Genomic DNA, 18,577 nt, shown 5'->3' on the forward strand with positions numbered 1-18,577 from the left:
TTTCTTGGCCATCGAAAATTGCAGAGGGATCGCCGCTCAGCGGCGATGCTGCCTTGGCTTCGGCGAGAATACGTCTAACCCATGAAGAGGGATTGTCGCTTAGCGACGATGCTGCCTTGGCTTTGGTGAGAATATGTCTAACCCCAACAAGAAGTAGAAGGGGAAACCTAGAGCAAGGGACAAAGACAATGTTAAAGCCGGAAGAGTCGCCACATTGGGCGAAGGAGCCAATTTTGGCTAGAAGGCCAGTCGGAAGAGTTGCCACATTGGGCGAATGAGCCAATTTTGGCAGGAAGGGCGGCGGCAACTTGGTTGGCGAAGAGGCCAGTGCGACACCCAGATTCCGGAGGTAAATCTCTGCAAAAGGTTGATGGGCTTGTCGAGATTCCGTATATTTCTGAAGAGAACGCTGATGAAGATCCTAAGATTAGGGTTTCTGTGAAGGATGAAGGATGAAGGATGAAGGATGAAGGATGAAGGATGAAGGATGAAGGAGGAAGGAGGAAGGAGGAAGGAGGAAGGAGGAAGGAGGAAGGATGAAGGATGAAGGATGAAGGATGAAGGATGAAGGATGAAGGATGAAGGATGAAGGATGAAGGAAAAATTGGGAAGAAAATGAAAGAGGCTATGTTTGAAAAAGTTGAGGTTGTATGTACAGAGTATGGCGAAGGGTGATTTGGAGGTCAAAAGAGCAGAGCCGAAGAGTAATCAATCGGCTCTACATGTGGCAGCCATGATGACTGCCCCTGCGGCGTCAAAGCCAGCAGTGGTGGTGGAGAAGAATGGTAGAAGATTTCAAAAGTCATTGAAAAGAAAGGATCGGGATTGTTAAACCGAAAAGGCTCTGATACCATGTGAATGTTTGATTAATCCACCACACCTAAATAGTGTGAAAGTTATCTTATTTATAATAAAATAAATTACAAGCATATGGAAATAGTAATAAATGAAAATAACAATAAATGGAAATATATTTATGATAATAAGGTAAATATTAGATATTTGCCTTATAATAAAATATCAAATATAATATATATGCTATAATTTATTACTAAATATCTTTAACAGACACACATATGACATAACTTCTATATGTGGAAACATTCATTTAAGAAGACTTTATAAAACGAAGTCATGAACTCATATGCTTACGAAAGCGTCTTCGATAAGGAAATATTCAAAGTAAATTAAAATAAAAATCCAAAAAAATGTTAAAGAGTGCACCAAAAAATTTGATTAGCCTTGAAGAGTTAGCTCTGAACAGAGATGAGTTTTAAATCGCTCCTAAGAACCTAGTAGATCTCTACTACAAGGACGACTAAGAAAGTTTAACAAATCTAGTAGAAGTGTGATGGTGTCACCAAAGTCTGTCTCCTATCTCCTCTGATACGCCCTTAGTACTAGTGGCGCCTTTGCCTAGCGGTGGGAGTACACATACCTTCGTGTTAGGCATGATAGTGTACCATGTCGAGATGACCAAGTGTCTTTATTTGGTGGAAATGACTAGGGGTCTCCTGAGCAGGACCTCTGTACTATAAATCCATCCTGAAAGGGGGTGTGGGACCATGTTGATAACCTAGTAGTTGGTCGGCACATGGAGGTTGCTCCCCAAGATTCAAAGCGACTCTGTGGCCTTGTGAAAGGGTCGCCAACTAACCTTCCATGAATGATGTTTAGACTAGCTAGATGTCATACTATCCTAACATATTTTATGAGGTGATGTGTAATAGTCTAAGCCCACCGCTAGCGGATATTTTCCTCTTTTGGGCTTTCCCTTTCGAGATTCCTCTCAAGGTTTTTAAAATGTGTATGCGAGGGAGAGGTTTTCACACCCTTATAAAGAATGCTTCATTCTCTTCCCCAACCGATGAAGGATCTCACAATCTATCTCCCTTTGGGGCCCATCGTCCTTGCTGGCACACTGCCTCATGTCCACCCCCCTTCGGACCTCAACCTACTCGCTGGCACATCGCCCAATGTTTGGCTCAGATACCATTTGTAACAGCCCAAGCCCACCGCTAGCAGATATTGTCCTCTTTGGGCTTTCTCTTTCAGGCTTCCACTCAAGGTTTTTAAAATGCGTATGCTAAGGAGAGGTTTCTACACATTTATAAAGAATGCAATGTCAGTCTTATCCCAAATCTTCACTCAATAGTCATTTAAGTGGCTTCGAGGTTCTATTAAGCTTTATTAACTATACTTAGGTGCCATGGAAGGCTTACATCCTTAGGAGTGTCTAGGCAGTTTCGTCTACATTACATGTTTCTAGGATACTTGAGGTTAGCCCCTCGGGCTAATCCGATCTCTAGGTGGACTCATGTCTAGAAGTTTGATCGCTGCTCATGATCTTAGGGTGCTAGGTCTAAAAGAAATGGTCTAACCTAGGTCAATGTGTAAACCACTCTAGCTCTGGTGTCTTAATCTTAGCTTGGTTCTCTCATGCCTATTTTACTAGAGAGCTATTCCTATCAAACTCCTAAAACACAAAAAAAAAAAAAAAAAAAAAAAAACATATTCTATATATTCATACATGGTTATCAAGGAGATATTTCTATCCATCACCTAATACCTAATACATGAAAATCATAAAACATCAACATACGTTCAAGCAAGCTTAACGGCGAGATATCATTTATCAATCACTGAGAGCACAATTCACAACATCTCATCCTCCATTCTAATGCATCGATAAGAATTAAATAGACATACATATCAATTTTCCATTCAATATTATGTAGTATTGCATGAAAAATATAAAATTATTATTGTAATCTTGAATAGTATGTGGCTGATATGCAAGATGATTATGTTCAAGTAATAATCGGTGTATAGTATATAAAAAAGGTTGAGTGTCTTATCCTGTATAGATAATGTTGAGTGTCTTATCCTGATAACACTATTGATATGACCCACTTTGTAATTATTACAAATGATTTGATCCAAACCATTCACGTGGAGACGGTGTATAGTATATAGATAAGGTTGAGTGTCTTAAGTGACAATATTCTATACAATGAGTTTATACACGACTAGATCATGGAATATATAATTTTTCTTTCTAAATCAATTAATTGAAGAGATTAATATTTTACAAGATGGTCATAGACAACTCGATCCGGCTTAAATTTTAAAGCTATTAAACCTATCAGCTACTAAACTAAAGCTGCTGTCACGGAAGATTCAAAATAAACTGAGACATAAATTCCAATGTGTTTTGACCATTCTGAAAATTATAAAATTGGCCCAATGGTCTCTTAAATTAAAATCTATTAGCTACATCTTGAACCACATGCTTTGCAACGAGGCAAAGTAGACAGAACGGCTCTATGAACAAGGATGACCAAATATATTACACATCAGTTTTAGGATTCTTATACTAAACACGAGTAACACAACAGTAATTCCGAGTCGAAGTGTAATTCCTGAGAAGAAACAAATGAATAAACAAAATTGAATTAACGCGAATCAATGTAACCTTGTCAATTCCTCTACTCTCTTGCACAGCTCCTCGGCCGAAACGCCCATCGCCAGAGAGATGTCTTCCATTTTACTGCGGTTGAGGTCGAGGAACGACTCGATTAGATCTCCATCCAAGAAATTTTTTGCTTCTGCAGTTCTTTTCTCGTTGTTGAAAGACCTCCACTGCTCATGGCTCAGTCCTCCTACACCCTTTATCACTTTCCTCAAGTTGGATTGGAGCTTCTCCAAGAACACATATTGATCGTGAGGAAGTGAAGCAATGACCCCAATTACGCCATTGACAGAGCCAAAAATGACTGTCGGAATCTGGCCCACGTCGGAATCTGGTAATCGCATTACAAGGGAACCATGTCGGAACCGATTAACAAATTCACCAAGGTGGTATTCACCAACCACCTCTAGGCGGCTGCGCTCCTCATCAGTTGCTCCTTCACTATTCTTTCGAACAGTGAAGAGGTTGAAGTAATTTTCAGCACCGAGGTAAATATCGTCGTCGAGAATTTCAACTGCTGACATCCAATTCGCGTTGTAGTCACGGGCTCGCTCCTCAATGGCACCTTCCTCATGCTGGTACAGAAGTAACAACAAACACAGTATTCAGAATATAGAATCTTGAGCCAAGTGGAATTTGACCAAAAATAAATAAAGCATGCAAATTGATGCTTCTCTTTTCATTTTACAGGGGGAGTAGGCTTAAATTCGAAGACGAGCAATACATGAGTTATGGGATAGTGACTAACCTTGTAGATTAAGAGAGAAATGGACTTCATCAAATCACCAACAACAATGAAATCTCCACGGGTTTGCACATAGAGAGCAAGTATATGTCCATGGTGCCCACATTCAGATTGTAATTCACGAGTACCATCGTCTCGAAGTGTCCACTTGTATAATTGAATTTTCTGGTTAATAGCAGCCAGCAGCTTTCCGTTGAAGGCATTCAAGGAATAAACAGATCCCTTGGTTTCTTTTTCAGCAATAAGCTGCAGTTTACCTTCCTCAACAACAAAAACCAATATCCGGCCCTGGAGATCAGAACAGATATCAAGAAATTAGAATGAATTGCAAGGCTCAAGGTCCTACTCTCAGGTTCAAAAATATGCAGTTTGTGCTAATACCTTGGTTGGTTCGTTTTCTTCCGGCATAACATATGCAGTTCCAACACAGTAATATACATTACTATCGTCTGAGAAAGAGCAGCTAAGAATGGAACACCCGTATTCGTAAGTGTCAAGAGCATAGGTTGAGATGGACTCGAAGGTTTGATCATCTAGTAAGCGAATAAAATGCATTTCAGTGTCTTCCGTGCCTGATTGGTTATATCTCAAACTACAAATGGCAAATGTTCTGGACTGCTCCTGATGGCAGATACGACGTGCATGTTCCCCAAGCGGGATAGAGCGGATATGAAGCTTTTGAATATCATCAATAGTGCCAATTGTAAGTTCTCCTTCTTTTGCTATTGCAAGGCTAACAATCAAAACAAAGAATAATTGGGACAAAAAGTCATTAACCAAAAATCCTAAATATAAATTGAGAAAAGCAAGACCACATGAGAGTAAACAAAAGAGGAAAAAAGGCATGAAAAGTAAATGACACATCCCCGTGGAAATCGTTTTCGATATGATGACTCCTCATCAACTTCCAAATTATCATTTAAATGTCAATTGTTTCGAGAATACTAATCATTTCTCAACATATCGACCATATGAAGAACTGGCATCATCTCAATTGGCCCACTTCCATGGTCTACCAACATGATTCTAAAATAAACTTACTTGGATTTCAGGTTCTCTGTTAGTTCACCAATACTTCTATATACACACACACACAGTAGTAGTATTGTACAGAAAAATTCCTTTGACAGGCTTGTATGTATACATTTTTTCCTGTGTTTTGGGCTTAGGTAGAAATAGTAGGATTTTTAGGAGTGTGGAGAGTTCCATGAACGAAGTTAAGCTTATTGTTAGTTTTAATGTCTTATTGTGGGCGTTGGCCTCTCCATATTTGTAATTATCATATAGGTATTATTCTTTTGGATGGGAGACTGTTTCTTAGTTAGTTTTTGGAATTCCTTTTTGTGAGTTTGTTTTTCATTCACCCTTATATGTTCTTTCACCTTTCTCTATAAAAGCTCAGTTTCTCATAGAAGAAGAAGAAAAGAAAAGAAAGAAAATGTAATATATTGTATAGAACTAACATATAGTTATTTTTGTTAGTATGGTAACTTTAAATAACTACATAGCTAACTTATTTCCTACCCATCGTTGTACTTTCAAACTCAATTGCGTAAAAAATTATAGAATTAAAAAAGAGAGAGAGTTCAGATATAGAGAGACTCCCGTACTTAAGAGCCCTAAAACAGAAACTGAATATCTCCAGCTAAAAACACAAACAAGACGTACCTGTCTGGAAAAGCAGCAGAATTGAAAGGACACATATGGCTAACTTCCTTCAGATTAACATTACTGTAAAGTAGTTTCTTGTTACTGCTGTAAATGACTGTAGGTCTATCTGATGCCGCAAATACATGAGTAGCATTCTTTGATGAAAATGTACGGAGTGTTATAGGCTGGGTTCCAAGAGAAACCTTTTTCCTGTCCATTAGCTCACAAGAATTTGAATTTGTGTTTATTATAAAGTTCAACAGATGACCATCTCCAAGGGCGCACAGCAAGTAAGATATCTGAAAAGAAAATGTCACACAAACTTCAGAACCAGGAAGTAAACAAGTTCGCAAGTTATTTCCTAGGAACTCAAGGAGACTGAACATTCAATAGATCCGGTTCAAGTAAGGTCATGAAAGTTAGCCAATTATTCGATACCATGGATTTTTTTAATTTTTTGGTTAGCACAGGCACGACTCAATAATACAAAATAAAGTTAAATTAACAAGGAATAAAATCTAAATAAATACAATTCCATCTGGCCAAAGAGTAGGCCACGTATAGATGCCTTCAATAACAAGCCTTATTTTTTAAAATAAGAAATTCCTTAACAAGTTCAAGAACACATCACATCATGAGAATGTATCTTCCTCCATCCACAACCAACACATTACATGATAGCTCATCCATAAAACTATTCACATTTCAGATCCAGATTTGACCTAAACAAACAAAGGTAGAAGCAGGGGAAGAGTAAGCACAAATACCCCTTCAAAAGTGCAAAGAAGAACTGAACGAGGTATTATCTCTCCTCCCAAATGTTCCTTTGTGAGGAGATTCAGGTCAGGTAGTGAAAATATTCTGACACTTATGTCAGTCCACATTCCAACTGCAGCAAGCTGACTAGAATTAGGGTTGTCACCAATCGGGTTTATGTCGAGGCATGAAATCTCATGCTCTAACTGTATATGTTTCTTTTCGACCAATAATCCATCGCAAATCTCTAAATGCACTAAAACACCACCGCCAGTTGCCAATAAAACCTGGCATTTAAGAGAACAAGAAATGATTAATCGTCTTTTCGTTAAATTACAAAACTTAATATTAAAAAACACAATATTAAGAGGTAGAAACATCTATGAGATAGATGTGTGCAGTTCTTAGAGATGGAAATTCATCCTAGCTCATCAATCATTATCCATCCATTGTATCCATGAAAATATCATTCAAAAGAGGAGACAAATCACTTCATATCAGACAATCTCTATGTTTCACAATTTCCATGGGTAACTCATTTACGATAGAGATCTGAAAAAAGATAATAAGACTCAAACTAATATATGAGTGTCCAGAAACTTTCTTGTGGCATGGAAGAAGTTTTTAGGGAAGCAAAAAGTGAGTGTCAGTGAAAATTTTTGTAGAACACCCTTTAAGAATGCAAAATGTATAGAACACCCTTTAAAGACATCGTAACACCCTTTCAAGAATTCTAAAGCCCTACTATGGAAAAACTTCATCATGGCTTTCTTTTGAAATACGTGGAAAAAAAGAAATCAAAGAATATTCGCAAAAGAGGCACAGACTTGTACAAAAATTTTCAACAATGTTGTTTACCAAGCTATATCTTGGTGTAAAGTGTCTAATATTTTTACTTCCTATAGTTATACCTCACTCATTGTAAATTGGGAAGGTCTTTTGTAAACATCATGGATAATACATCCATTTTGTAAATTTCAATCATCGATAAAATTGTCTCTAATAAAAAAAAAAATGCAGAACGAACAAAAAAAAAATGCAGGAAACAAAACAAATTCATAATTCACGTCCTCCACAGAAGTTTCTCTGAGTTTTCATTATGTAATAATGACATTTTCCTTCACTAACTCAGAAGTTGAGGCATAAAGTGGAAAAGACAATTCGCTTTGAGCAACACTTAGTTTTCCACTAAAATTCATTCAAACATAAAGAGAACTAATTAAATTAAAATTAAAATTAAAATAAAATGAGCAAACCTGGGAGGCATTAGCAGTGGCAACATTGATAGAGTAGTTTGAAGGTGCACTCCATTCATTGCGAAGTTCTCTAGTGGTAGAACTAACTAATCTTACAGAGCTTGACGTAATCTGACATAGCATTTGATTTTAATTAGCAGGTATCTCAAGTTCAACTTTCAGTGATGAGAAAAAAAAAATTCCAACATCTAAGACAACAAGATGATAAAACTTAGAAGATACACAGGAAAGGACCAATTTTGACCATCAGCTGGATTCATCATTTCATACACCATTAGAACGGAGAAGAAGAATGACCAACCATGAGATATATATCTAGGTAAAGATATAAATAAAAGTGACGGATATAAACAGCCTCCAATTATGATTATACACGCTAGATGAGCTAAGAGTTAAGAGGAAAGTTGGTATACTTCTAGTGTGGTATAGTTGCGTAAACAAAAACCTGACGGATGGGGAAGTTTGGCTGCCTGTTAGTTGGGGGAGCTTGGCTCTTAAATTAACAGTTATGCTAACAAGTTTAGGTGAAGGAAAAACCATCGAGAGAATGGTGCTGCAAGCCCCACAATGTCTGAGGTTAATGCAACTATACCAGATTCCTAACAAAAATTGGGGTATATTTACTGCCATGAAAGTATTGCAACATATAATAGTACAAATATCACTAAATCACTAATCAAGAATCCCTGTTGCAAATGCTGATGGGGCAAGGACAAGGAATTTGTTTCCTCATTTTGATTTTGCAGACATTGACGATCTCCTACCCCACCCATCTTCAAGCCCAAGATTATACAATATTATCAGTTCTAATGGTTTATAAGAAAATAGCGATTGATTTCAAGAACAGAATATCTCTCATTACTCTCTTCTCCCACCCGCTCTGTCCTCTCCTTCGCCACAACATCAGCCACGTTTCTCCCTCGAAGTGACAGATTTTTCCACCATGGAATAACTCCTTTCCTTCAGGATTGAAGGAAATACCTTCTCCATTACAAGTGACCGCAGAAAACTGAACCACTTTAGTCTCATTAAAGCTACTAACGAATGGAGCTTTTCCCTCACCTTTGCTACAGAAACACTGACATGGCTCCGTAAGTGTTTCACCAGATTTTGCTAGCTCCCATTGACCCAAAGGTTCTTCAATGGACGAGAGTTGGGGAGACTGTTATTTGGGTTGAAAAAATATTCAACAAAAAGGCCAATGTGTTGAAATTGCAAAGCTTGGTACTGCTCTTTTGCTGGGGACTTAAATAAGCTTATCCTTCCTGGAGAACAGAAAAGGTTGCGCAGTTTCATCTCTGCAGGTCAGACGCCATTAATGGAGTTTCTACTAACAAGGATGCATTAAAGAAGAGACTTAAAATAGCCCAACGTCATCACCAATTAGGCCCCATATAATGAGTCTGCCAAAGATCCCACTCACTTACAGTTTTCTACCCTTAAGCTCTCGTCTGCAGCCATCATTCAATGAAAACATTTCCATGACAACCAGCAAGAAACCACGCAAGCCCTACTGCAAAACATTTATCTCTCAGGAAAGAGGCCTCCATTGCTAATATTTGGAATCAAAGGGATGTTCTTGGAACCTTTTCTTGAGAAGAAATCTAAACGAAGTTGAAATTGAAGAATGGGCTTTTCTCTCTATTTTATCAATTTTCATATTCAAATATCAAGAGGATCGATGGGCATGGGCTTTAGAGACGGGATTTTTTGTCTACAAGTTCATTAACCCGAAAGCTTGTATCCACTGGTAATTTGAGCAATTTGAGTAATTCTGCTTCTTATCAACAGTTATGGAAGGGGCATCCTGAAAAAGTTAAAACTCTTTGCTTTGGAGCTTAAGTCATGCGTGCATCAATACCTTTGACAATTTACAGCAAAAACCCCCATGGATGCATACCTCTCCAAGCTGTTGCATCCTTTGCTACATGAGTAATGAGTCAACAACTCACTTATCCAACAATGGTGCCTTTGCCTCAGCTTTTTGGTTGTTCCTACAGCAAGTATTTCGTTCGTACATAACTCAGCATGGTAACATATTTTCCCATCTCAACTTGTCCCTTCATGGGCATCCGTTTAAGAAGGATAAGGATATTCTTTGACACAATTTCCTCTATGCTTTTCTCTAAAATCTATAGCTTGAAAGGAATAATCGGGTCTTTACAGATAAGCAACAAAATATAGACTCCTCATTCAGTCTACTTCTTATCTTGTTTTATGTTAAGAGGATTTCATTTTGTAATTATGACTTATCGACCCACTTGTCCCAATGGAGGTCTTTCTTGTAACTATCTCTTATAGGACTTACTTTTATATGCATGTATTTTATACATCAATAAACTGTTTTTTTTTTTTTTTTTTCCTATCAAAAAAATTACAAGAAAATAACAAAATTACAAAAATATATCACATGATTATGAATTATAATCTAACAAAATCTTTTTCAACATGTTTAAAATTTTAATTAAAAAATTTATAATGGGAAAATTTGCATTCCCGCAACATTCCAGACCCTGTCCCCACCCAATTTTTTAAGATGTGGAAATGACTTGAAGGTCAGGGCAGAGACAGGGACTTTAACCTGCACCTATCAGAGACAATGACTACAGACATCCATGTCTAACTCCCAACCTAGAGACTTTTGATGAAGAACTGCAAATTTAGACAATTCTTTAGTTAGTCAGACAAGAGATATCTACCTGAACAAGTTGATTATATAGTGCATCATGGCAAAACAATGTCTGCACTTGAGAGTTGAAACCTTCTATCTCTGTTTCCTCCAATTCATCCTCCAGATTCATTGCCAAAATTCTAGTCTCACTAATAAAGCTTACAACGAGAAATGTATCGAATGGATCATCAGTAGAAGATCTCAGTGACCACATTCCTTTTATTCCTTGAAGTTCCACAGATGCCTACAGAGGCCACTCATAATTATCACATGAAAATAGTGTGAATTGAATGAAAATTTTTCAAGAACATATTACATGACTGATAAAAACACACAAACCTGTTCGTTAATTCCAATTCCATTGCGAACTACACGAAGAGAACCATCCTTATAAGCTCCAGAGCATGTTACAACCTGGCCTTGGCCTTGCCTCTCAAGGTCTACCACACAAAAATCAACAATAGGTCCCAAGTTGACATACCTCTCCAAGACTTCTACATATGATCCTTTTGTGTCAGGTTGTACATTTAGCTTAACAAGCTGCATTTGCACCATCAAACCAAAATATATTATCAACAATCCAACTACCCACATGAATTACCCATTTCATTGTGCGCACTGCAAAAAAACTTGTAAAACTTTTTACAAGTGAAAAAGATACTTCATATTGATCCCTACATGCATGCTCAGGCAATCAGTTGTAGAGATTCCTATCAAAATGAGAGGTGCAACCGCCATATGCTGTGCAATATCCCACAACATGAAAATATTTTTTTTTTTTCTTAAAAGAAGTGATGATGAGAAAAGACTCCAGAGCAAATCTATCAAAATAATTTAACCAAAATTAACATTAAAAAAGTTGATAGATGACATTCATATTTACTATACCTGTGAGTCCCCATAGCTTGACCCAATATATACAAAAGCGTTGTCAAGATATGAAATTGTAGAAGCAATAGATGTTTCCCCCAACAACTCAATCTTAAGTCCAGTGACCCTACAAATACATACAAAGTGAAACATCAAGAAGATTCATCGAAACAGACCAATCCAATTAAGGTTGTAAAAAAATGCCATGAAACTATGAACGAGGATTAGTTACCTTTCTTTTTCATGGGTTATGACAAGTAGGTGAAGTAGACCAGCATGATCACCAAGCAAGTACCTTGAACCATCAGCATCAACCCTTCCATATGCTCTGGTGATGGACTAAATATGAAAAAAATTAAAAAAAAAAAAAAAGTAGGTCAAGAAAACTAAGTTATCAGAAGTCGTAGATTAGAACGCTACTATTTTTTAGCAATAACATACAGGTCTAATAGGTATTGCTTTAAATGCTGTGGCACTGCAGTAAACAATAGTCTCTTCTCCAATAATGATGACACCACATAGTGGTGGGGGCACAGGAATCAGGACAGCAGCCCCATTGTCAAGATTGTTCTGGGACCACGGGCCTTCGACAAAATCTTTGTCCTTCAGAACAACCTCATAGGTTTTGACATGCCTAGCATCTTTATTATCCTGAAATCATAAAATGAACTGTAAGCATATCATAATCTTGCCAAGGTATATAAAGAACATGTGAATAAAATATGTAATACATGCATCATTCAGAAGGAAAAGAAAACAATTAAATCAAGAACCAGATTAAATAATTACTCCACAAGGTCCGATCGTCACATAGAATTGCACTACCAACTACCGGAAAGAACAGTGTACATTTGCAAAATTTCCCTAAAGCTCCAATTCATCTGCCCATATTCTATGTAAAATAAATGTATACATCATAATAACCATAACACACCATAAACAAACGAACATAAGTGGATACAGAATATTTCTGGCTCTCTTTTTATTGTCTCTAAGCAACATTCTTCAAGTATACAGTACAAAGAAGCCGCAACTTCTGTTATAAGGGAGATGTGAAAGGTAAAATAGATACCTGATAAAGAACTACAATTGTAGGCCTTGAACAACCATAAAGAAACTTGATATCCAAAACTTGAAGTTCCTCGAGCCTGAAATAAATATCCACAAAAGAATAAGCAGCGGCCAGATGATCAAGACAACAAAATCTTATCTTTTAGTTTAAGCATTTTCCTTCAAGAGCAGATTTAACATACTTTAACAAGATTCTAACAAGATATTTCAATTTCAGATCACATATGCAAATTAAAATGTTCCTTTTTTAATTGAATTTCACAAGATTTCATTAGGCCGATCAGTCTAGTCATGAGACTTTATGCCTTTATAAGATCAACATGAAGGTTGTGGCTAATGGGCTGAGAGAGGTTTCACTAAGTACGATCTTAGCAGCACTGAGGAGCAATAAAAGAATACAAGGGCATTCAAGAAAAGGTACCCAAAAAGGTAGTCCCATTAAAGGAAAGGACTTCAAACAAGTAAAATTAGACCTAACTAGTAATTACAAAACAACTTTGCCACCAACACCCAAACAGAAACATGGAACTTAGTACGGTACCAAACAGCATAAGAATCCCTCTCAACACCTCTTAAGGTTCTATTGTGCAGAAGCCTTCTATCAAACATCTCTGGGATATCTTCCAAGAAGGAAGTGAGGATCATTTAGTTCTGTGCCATGATAGCACTCTTGTGGAAGCGTTGGCAATAAAGAAATTTGAGAATTGTTCAGGGAAGGGATTCTAATTTTGGGACTATTTGGGACCAAATCAGGCTTTTCTCTTCTACTTGGTGCACTCTGTACAGTGATTTTTGTAGATAATCTTTTGCAAATTGTTGCCAACTGGGAATCCTTTTTTGAATCCCCTTAGCAAGTTGAGGTTATCTCGTCTCTGTGTTTTGTATGTCCCTTTTTCCATCTCTCTAATGAATGTGGTTTTGTTTCATATCTAAAAAAGACTACCCTTCAATCTTAATATTTTAGATTGGAGGTCTTTCCCATAATGAGGTCTATAGTTGTGGCAGGCTTCTTTTTGTTGGGTGTTGTTTTCGTTGCCATTTGTATTCTTTCTTTTATGCTAAATGAAAGCTCAGGTGTACAAAAAAATAATTAATATAATTTTATAAAAATCTATTGGATCACTCTAAAAACAAATATTTTTTAATGTTTGATAATTAAATGAAAATATCACAGTCCAGTTAAGTGTTAAAAAGGAAAAATGTGACTGGTTAACGTAGTAGGTTAGTTTAACAACTTCGGTTAAATTCTTTTTAGTTTTTTATACACATTGTTTGTGAAAAGATGACTCACACCTTGTTCAATGGAATATTATAAACCTCCCAATAGAAAAGAGAGACCTCGGTCTTTTCTCGAAAAGAAGAACAAAGCTCTCCTCAAAATGGATATGGAGATATCATCACGAAGAAAATGCATTGAAGCAAAATCTTGTAAATGCTAAATATACTCCTACATCAAATAAAAATCAACCCCCTTCATCTTCTACAAAAGGGCCTTGGAAGTACATATAGATATATCAAAACCTCATCACCAACCGAATTCACCGTACGGTGGGTGATGGAGGAAGCACAACATTTTGGACCGACCCATAGATTGAAAACACCACGCTAACTCTGCGGTATCCACTTTTGTACAAGCTCTCTCATAGCGAAAAGACCACGATTAAAGGAACGTGGAATTTTGTCAACAAATTCTGGGACCAAAAGTTAGTTAGGAATTTAAAGGATAACGAAGCAACAGAATGGGACGAATTAAGCCTTGACCTTGCCCCAATGGTATTGTCAAACGAAGCAAACTCAATGACTTGGCTACCCGACAGAATAATCTTGGTTTATCAAGCTATATCTTGGTGTAAATAGTCTAATATTTTTACTTCCTATAGTTATACCTCCCTTATTGTAAATCGGGAAGGCCTTTTGTAAACATCATGGATATTACATCCCTTTTGTAAACTTCAATCATCAATGAAATTATGCAGATAAAAAATATATGAGATGCTGATAAAAGAATAGCATAAGAACAGACAACCCCCTAGAAGTTCCTAAATGTCATCTAAAGTGAATTTCACAATTAACATTGGCCAGTAGTTTAAATTGAGTACCTGATGTTAAATGCCTCTTTGAGCTGTCCTTTATTGTCAAAAGGAATAACCTAACGAAAAACAAACAACAACGACTTTGCTCATAATCCAAAGTGGTCAGAAGTGTCAAAAGGATGCAGATATTTGAAAGCTATGGTAAGCATTTATATGAAAGGTCAACCACAAATTAAATAGATCCAATAGCATATCTCATTGACATCTATTAAAATACACACCTTGAACAGACCATCATATAAGTGAAGTCCAATCAATCTACAGTCTGGGTCTATAATACCAATCTGCAGATAAAAGAAAAACCATATAAAACCATGAAAGGAACTCTTTAACATGTTCTCAACTATGTTGAAATACTAAAAACTTGTCAAGAAAAAAATTAATAACTTAGAACCCCATAAAACTTGACAACAAAACATGCAACAGTTTGAAATGAATCCTAAACAAGTGGTACCTGACCACTGTCAGTAGGACGACCAATGCGATCTGAGACGTCCCCCATTGCCCTGCCAGACATGCCAGAAAATTGTGAGGTCAGAACACTTAGAGATATAATGCATATAAGACAATTCAAGTTTGATAGATTTTATTGTGCAATTAAAAAATTAAAAATAAGAATAGTTATTTCAGTCTTAATACTTGCATTCTATTTTCAATAGGGATCAATGCATTAAGTTTACTATTTTCTGATCAATTATGAAGAAAATAAAATTGTTTTGGCAGGATGCAAATTTCTTGTCTATCATATCGAAAAAACAAAAGCAAAAGCAGAAACCAAAAAAAACGAAAGAAATTGAATAAACAGATATATGAGAATCTATATCAATTATCAGATGTGGCCAGAAGTTGTGGAACTTCTTAAGCCCACTTCACAAAATTAATGAAATGTCAACAGGAAAGCAAAATGTTCCATAGGTTTTCTTTATAGTTTTATTTTCACAATAAATCATGACCACTAGATGGCAGTTTTCAGATGATAATTGGTAACCAAGTATCTGTCAAACCTACCAAATCATCATGATCGTTAAGAACTTTTTCAAGATTACTAAAATAAACACCAAAGTAATACAGCATACAGACCAAAGAAACACACATATCATACAAAGTTTTTGGTAATCATAAAAGAAACTGCAAAACAATCCGAATCTATGTAACTATTGAAAAGAGGCATCTAAGAAGTTCCCATGAAGAAAATAGTTCCTATTTCTTAGATCTCAAAGATAGCCACCGGACTCGTTATGTGCTCAACAATAACAAGCATCTTATTATCAAATAGATCAAAGTAGTAAGAACTCTTCAAAGTCTCATTAATGGACTAATAAAATTAAGCTTAAACTAATAGACTCAAGTGAAAACTAATTCACAGAAACTAAAATAAGTTCAGTCACGGGAAAGAAAGAATAACAGGGGGGGTTTCAGAAAAAACAACTGTTGAAGTACTTGAACCTTGTAATAAGCTCAGAACTCTCGGTATCCCATTGAAGAACACAGAACTTGTACCGCTCAGTTGCTATGAAAAGAAAATCTTGTGCTTCACCCTATTTAATACATGGGAAATAAAATCACGAAAAGAAGGGGAGGGGGGGGGGGGGGGGGGGGGGGGGGGGGGGAATACAATGAAGTTTGGTTATTGGGGCTTGGAAAAGATATAGCTCACATGAGGGCGAAAAAGTTCCAATGTTGCAATCCTCCCATATATTGGAACATCCAACATAGGCTGCAAGGCAGATGTTTCTAGTGAGGCATGACCAAACCAAGGAATATAACTTCAAAATAATAACCATTCGGAGTTTTCAATTCTTGCATTGCGGTCAATTATTGATAACTAGACGAAGATATAAACTTACTTACATCGACTAGAATGCTATTTACATAACCTATTCAACTTCAAACTAAGATAAATGAGCATATCTGAAAATAGATGTATAAGGAAATAAAATTTCAAAGCCAAAAAGAAGAAAAAGAAAATTTCACAGCCTATTCAACTTCAAACTAAGATAAATGAGAATATCTAAAAATAGATTTAAAATAAAATTTCAAAGCCAAAAAGAAGAAAAAGAAAATCTAAAACCCCTAAAACTGAAACTTCTTCAGTTCCCCATAATTAAAATCATAAAAGATGAATCAAAAGCAAGAGAAAGAAAGGTAATACCTGTAAGCCTTGAGCAGTGAGCAAATGAATTTCAATACGGGTACATTTCCTGAGACCCAGATTTAGGTGTGAATAAATTCATCAGCATTGCATAGCATAAATTAAATTACAACAACAACAAGAAAACTTATACAACAATGAAATGAAGTAGGATGAACCCCGGAACCATAATCTGAAGCATCTGTAGTGGTCGTTCCATTCTCAACATATAATCACTAAACCATAAAACATAAACGGCTTATCGTGTACATACCGTAAATGTACGACGACAAAATAGACCAGACCAGATGGAGAAGGAATTCATTGTAAAAATGATGAACAAAGGTGCATTAGCGAAAATCAACGAGCCAAGAGATTAAGAACCTAAACTCCTAAACTTATTCTGCCCAATTTGATGTTCCAAGGGTAAAAAAGAACATAATTCGGAGTAGCTTGAACAATTACCAATTTCCATACAATCCTAAAGACTGAAAGAAAACCCTAGGTCCTCGTTCGAGTATCAGCACAAGAGAACTCCTAAAAATCAAAGTAACTACTAACCGGAAAAACGAAATCGAACTTGGTGGAGGAAAAAAAAAACAACAGATTAAGGAAGGAACATTCACAAACAACACGCAATCCAAAAACAAACATTTCAAGAGCACGCAAATGTAAGGATTAGAGACCGAGAAAAGTTCGATCACGGAGGCGGAGGAAAAAGGGGACATACGCTATAATGAGGTTGAGCTCCTGTGGACCGGTGAAGTTGCCGACGCAGGAATGAGTGACGTTGGTGGGCTTGTGAGCGGTGACGACATAGTTCCAGACGCTCATCTTCGACCTCTAATGGCCTCTGCGATTGTTCCGTCTGCAAAAGCCTACCCTAACCCTTGCCGCTTGCGCTTCACGTCGGTTTTTCGAGGTTTATTGGGCAATGGCAGCGCTGATGCCCGTGGTTCAATAGTCCGGGCAAAGAATCACTTCATCTCCATAAGTATTTGCCACGTGTCACAATCACACAAAAAAAAAAATTTAATTATTTGGTTATTATTCTCCTCCTAAGGGAGGAGGAATAAGTAAGGGTGTACATTGAACCAGACAATTCGAATTGACCACATCTGGAGTTGGGTTTGGTTAATTTTTCTGAACCGGAATAGATTTGATTCAGTTACTAGTTCATTTGACAAAACTTTGAGTTGACTCGAACGGAATAAAATTTTATAAAATATATTAAGTTATGTTATGCAATGTTTTCGAAAATGAAGATCCCTTAACTCAAATTTCAGCTGACTAAAACAATTGATCAATGTAACCTAATTTTGTTCAAATAACTCGAATAACTCTAATCCAAATTCAGAGATTGGATAGGTCTTTTCAAGGTTCGAATTTTCAATTCGCGTATTAAAATTATTAGGTCAGTTCAAATAAAACTATACCGTTATCGAAGTTTCCAACCCTCTTAAAGTCATTTTTTACCTTATTAAAGGCAATCAAGGTTATTAAGACTCCCGTTTATTCATAACTTATATTGGATATAATCATCATGTTTAGCTAGATTAAGATGCGGATATGTCCTAAGGATGTGATATGGATTGACATAGGTGAAATTAAATACTGAAGTACAGTTTTGAAGCAGCTACAAAGTAATTAGGAATTTCGGCTAAGGACAACCAAGTAACTGACCTTACCATTAGAGTTAGATAATTGAATGATGTATGATAGTGCATGCCTTGTGGCTTATGCATGCACCATATTATTTTATGCTATGGTTATGTGCTATATGTATTGACATGTTATGTTATGTATGCATGTGATATCCATTACACCATGTTATGGATGAACTGAAATGTTATAAATGTCAT

General features: G+C 36.5%; 1 protein-coding gene across 1 annotated transcript; it reads right to left on the minus strand.

Annotated features, from left to right (window-relative positions):
- Positions 1-3,230: 3,230 nt before the first annotated feature.
- LOC111801684 (DNA damage-binding protein 1) lies at positions 3,231-17,673 on the minus strand. Its single transcript, XM_087126893.1, has 19 exons — positions 17,446-17,673; positions 16,737-16,785; positions 16,242-16,301; positions 16,031-16,122; positions 15,039-15,090; positions 14,806-14,868; positions 14,591-14,640; positions 12,493-12,568; positions 11,862-12,071; positions 11,653-11,759; positions 11,439-11,547; positions 10,890-11,090; positions 10,579-10,794; positions 7,880-7,990; positions 6,635-6,910; positions 5,886-6,166; positions 4,599-4,950; positions 4,221-4,505; positions 3,231-4,047 (listed from the first exon to the last, which is right to left on the minus strand). Exons 1-19 carry the CDS (start codon positions 17,547-17,549, stop codon positions 3,466-3,468), a joined length of 3,276 nt encoding a protein of 1,091 aa, XP_086983019.1. The 5' UTR covers positions 17,550-17,673; the 3' UTR covers positions 3,231-3,465.
- Between the last annotated feature and the right edge of the window lie 904 nt (positions 17,674-18,577).

Source organism: Cucurbita pepo, chromosome 9 (assembly GCF_057944985.1).
Source record: "Cucurbita pepo subsp. pepo isolate OVF chromosome 9, ASM5794498v1, whole genome shotgun sequence".
Lineage (NCBI taxonomy): Eukaryota > Viridiplantae > Streptophyta > Magnoliopsida > Cucurbitales > Cucurbitaceae > Cucurbita > Cucurbita pepo.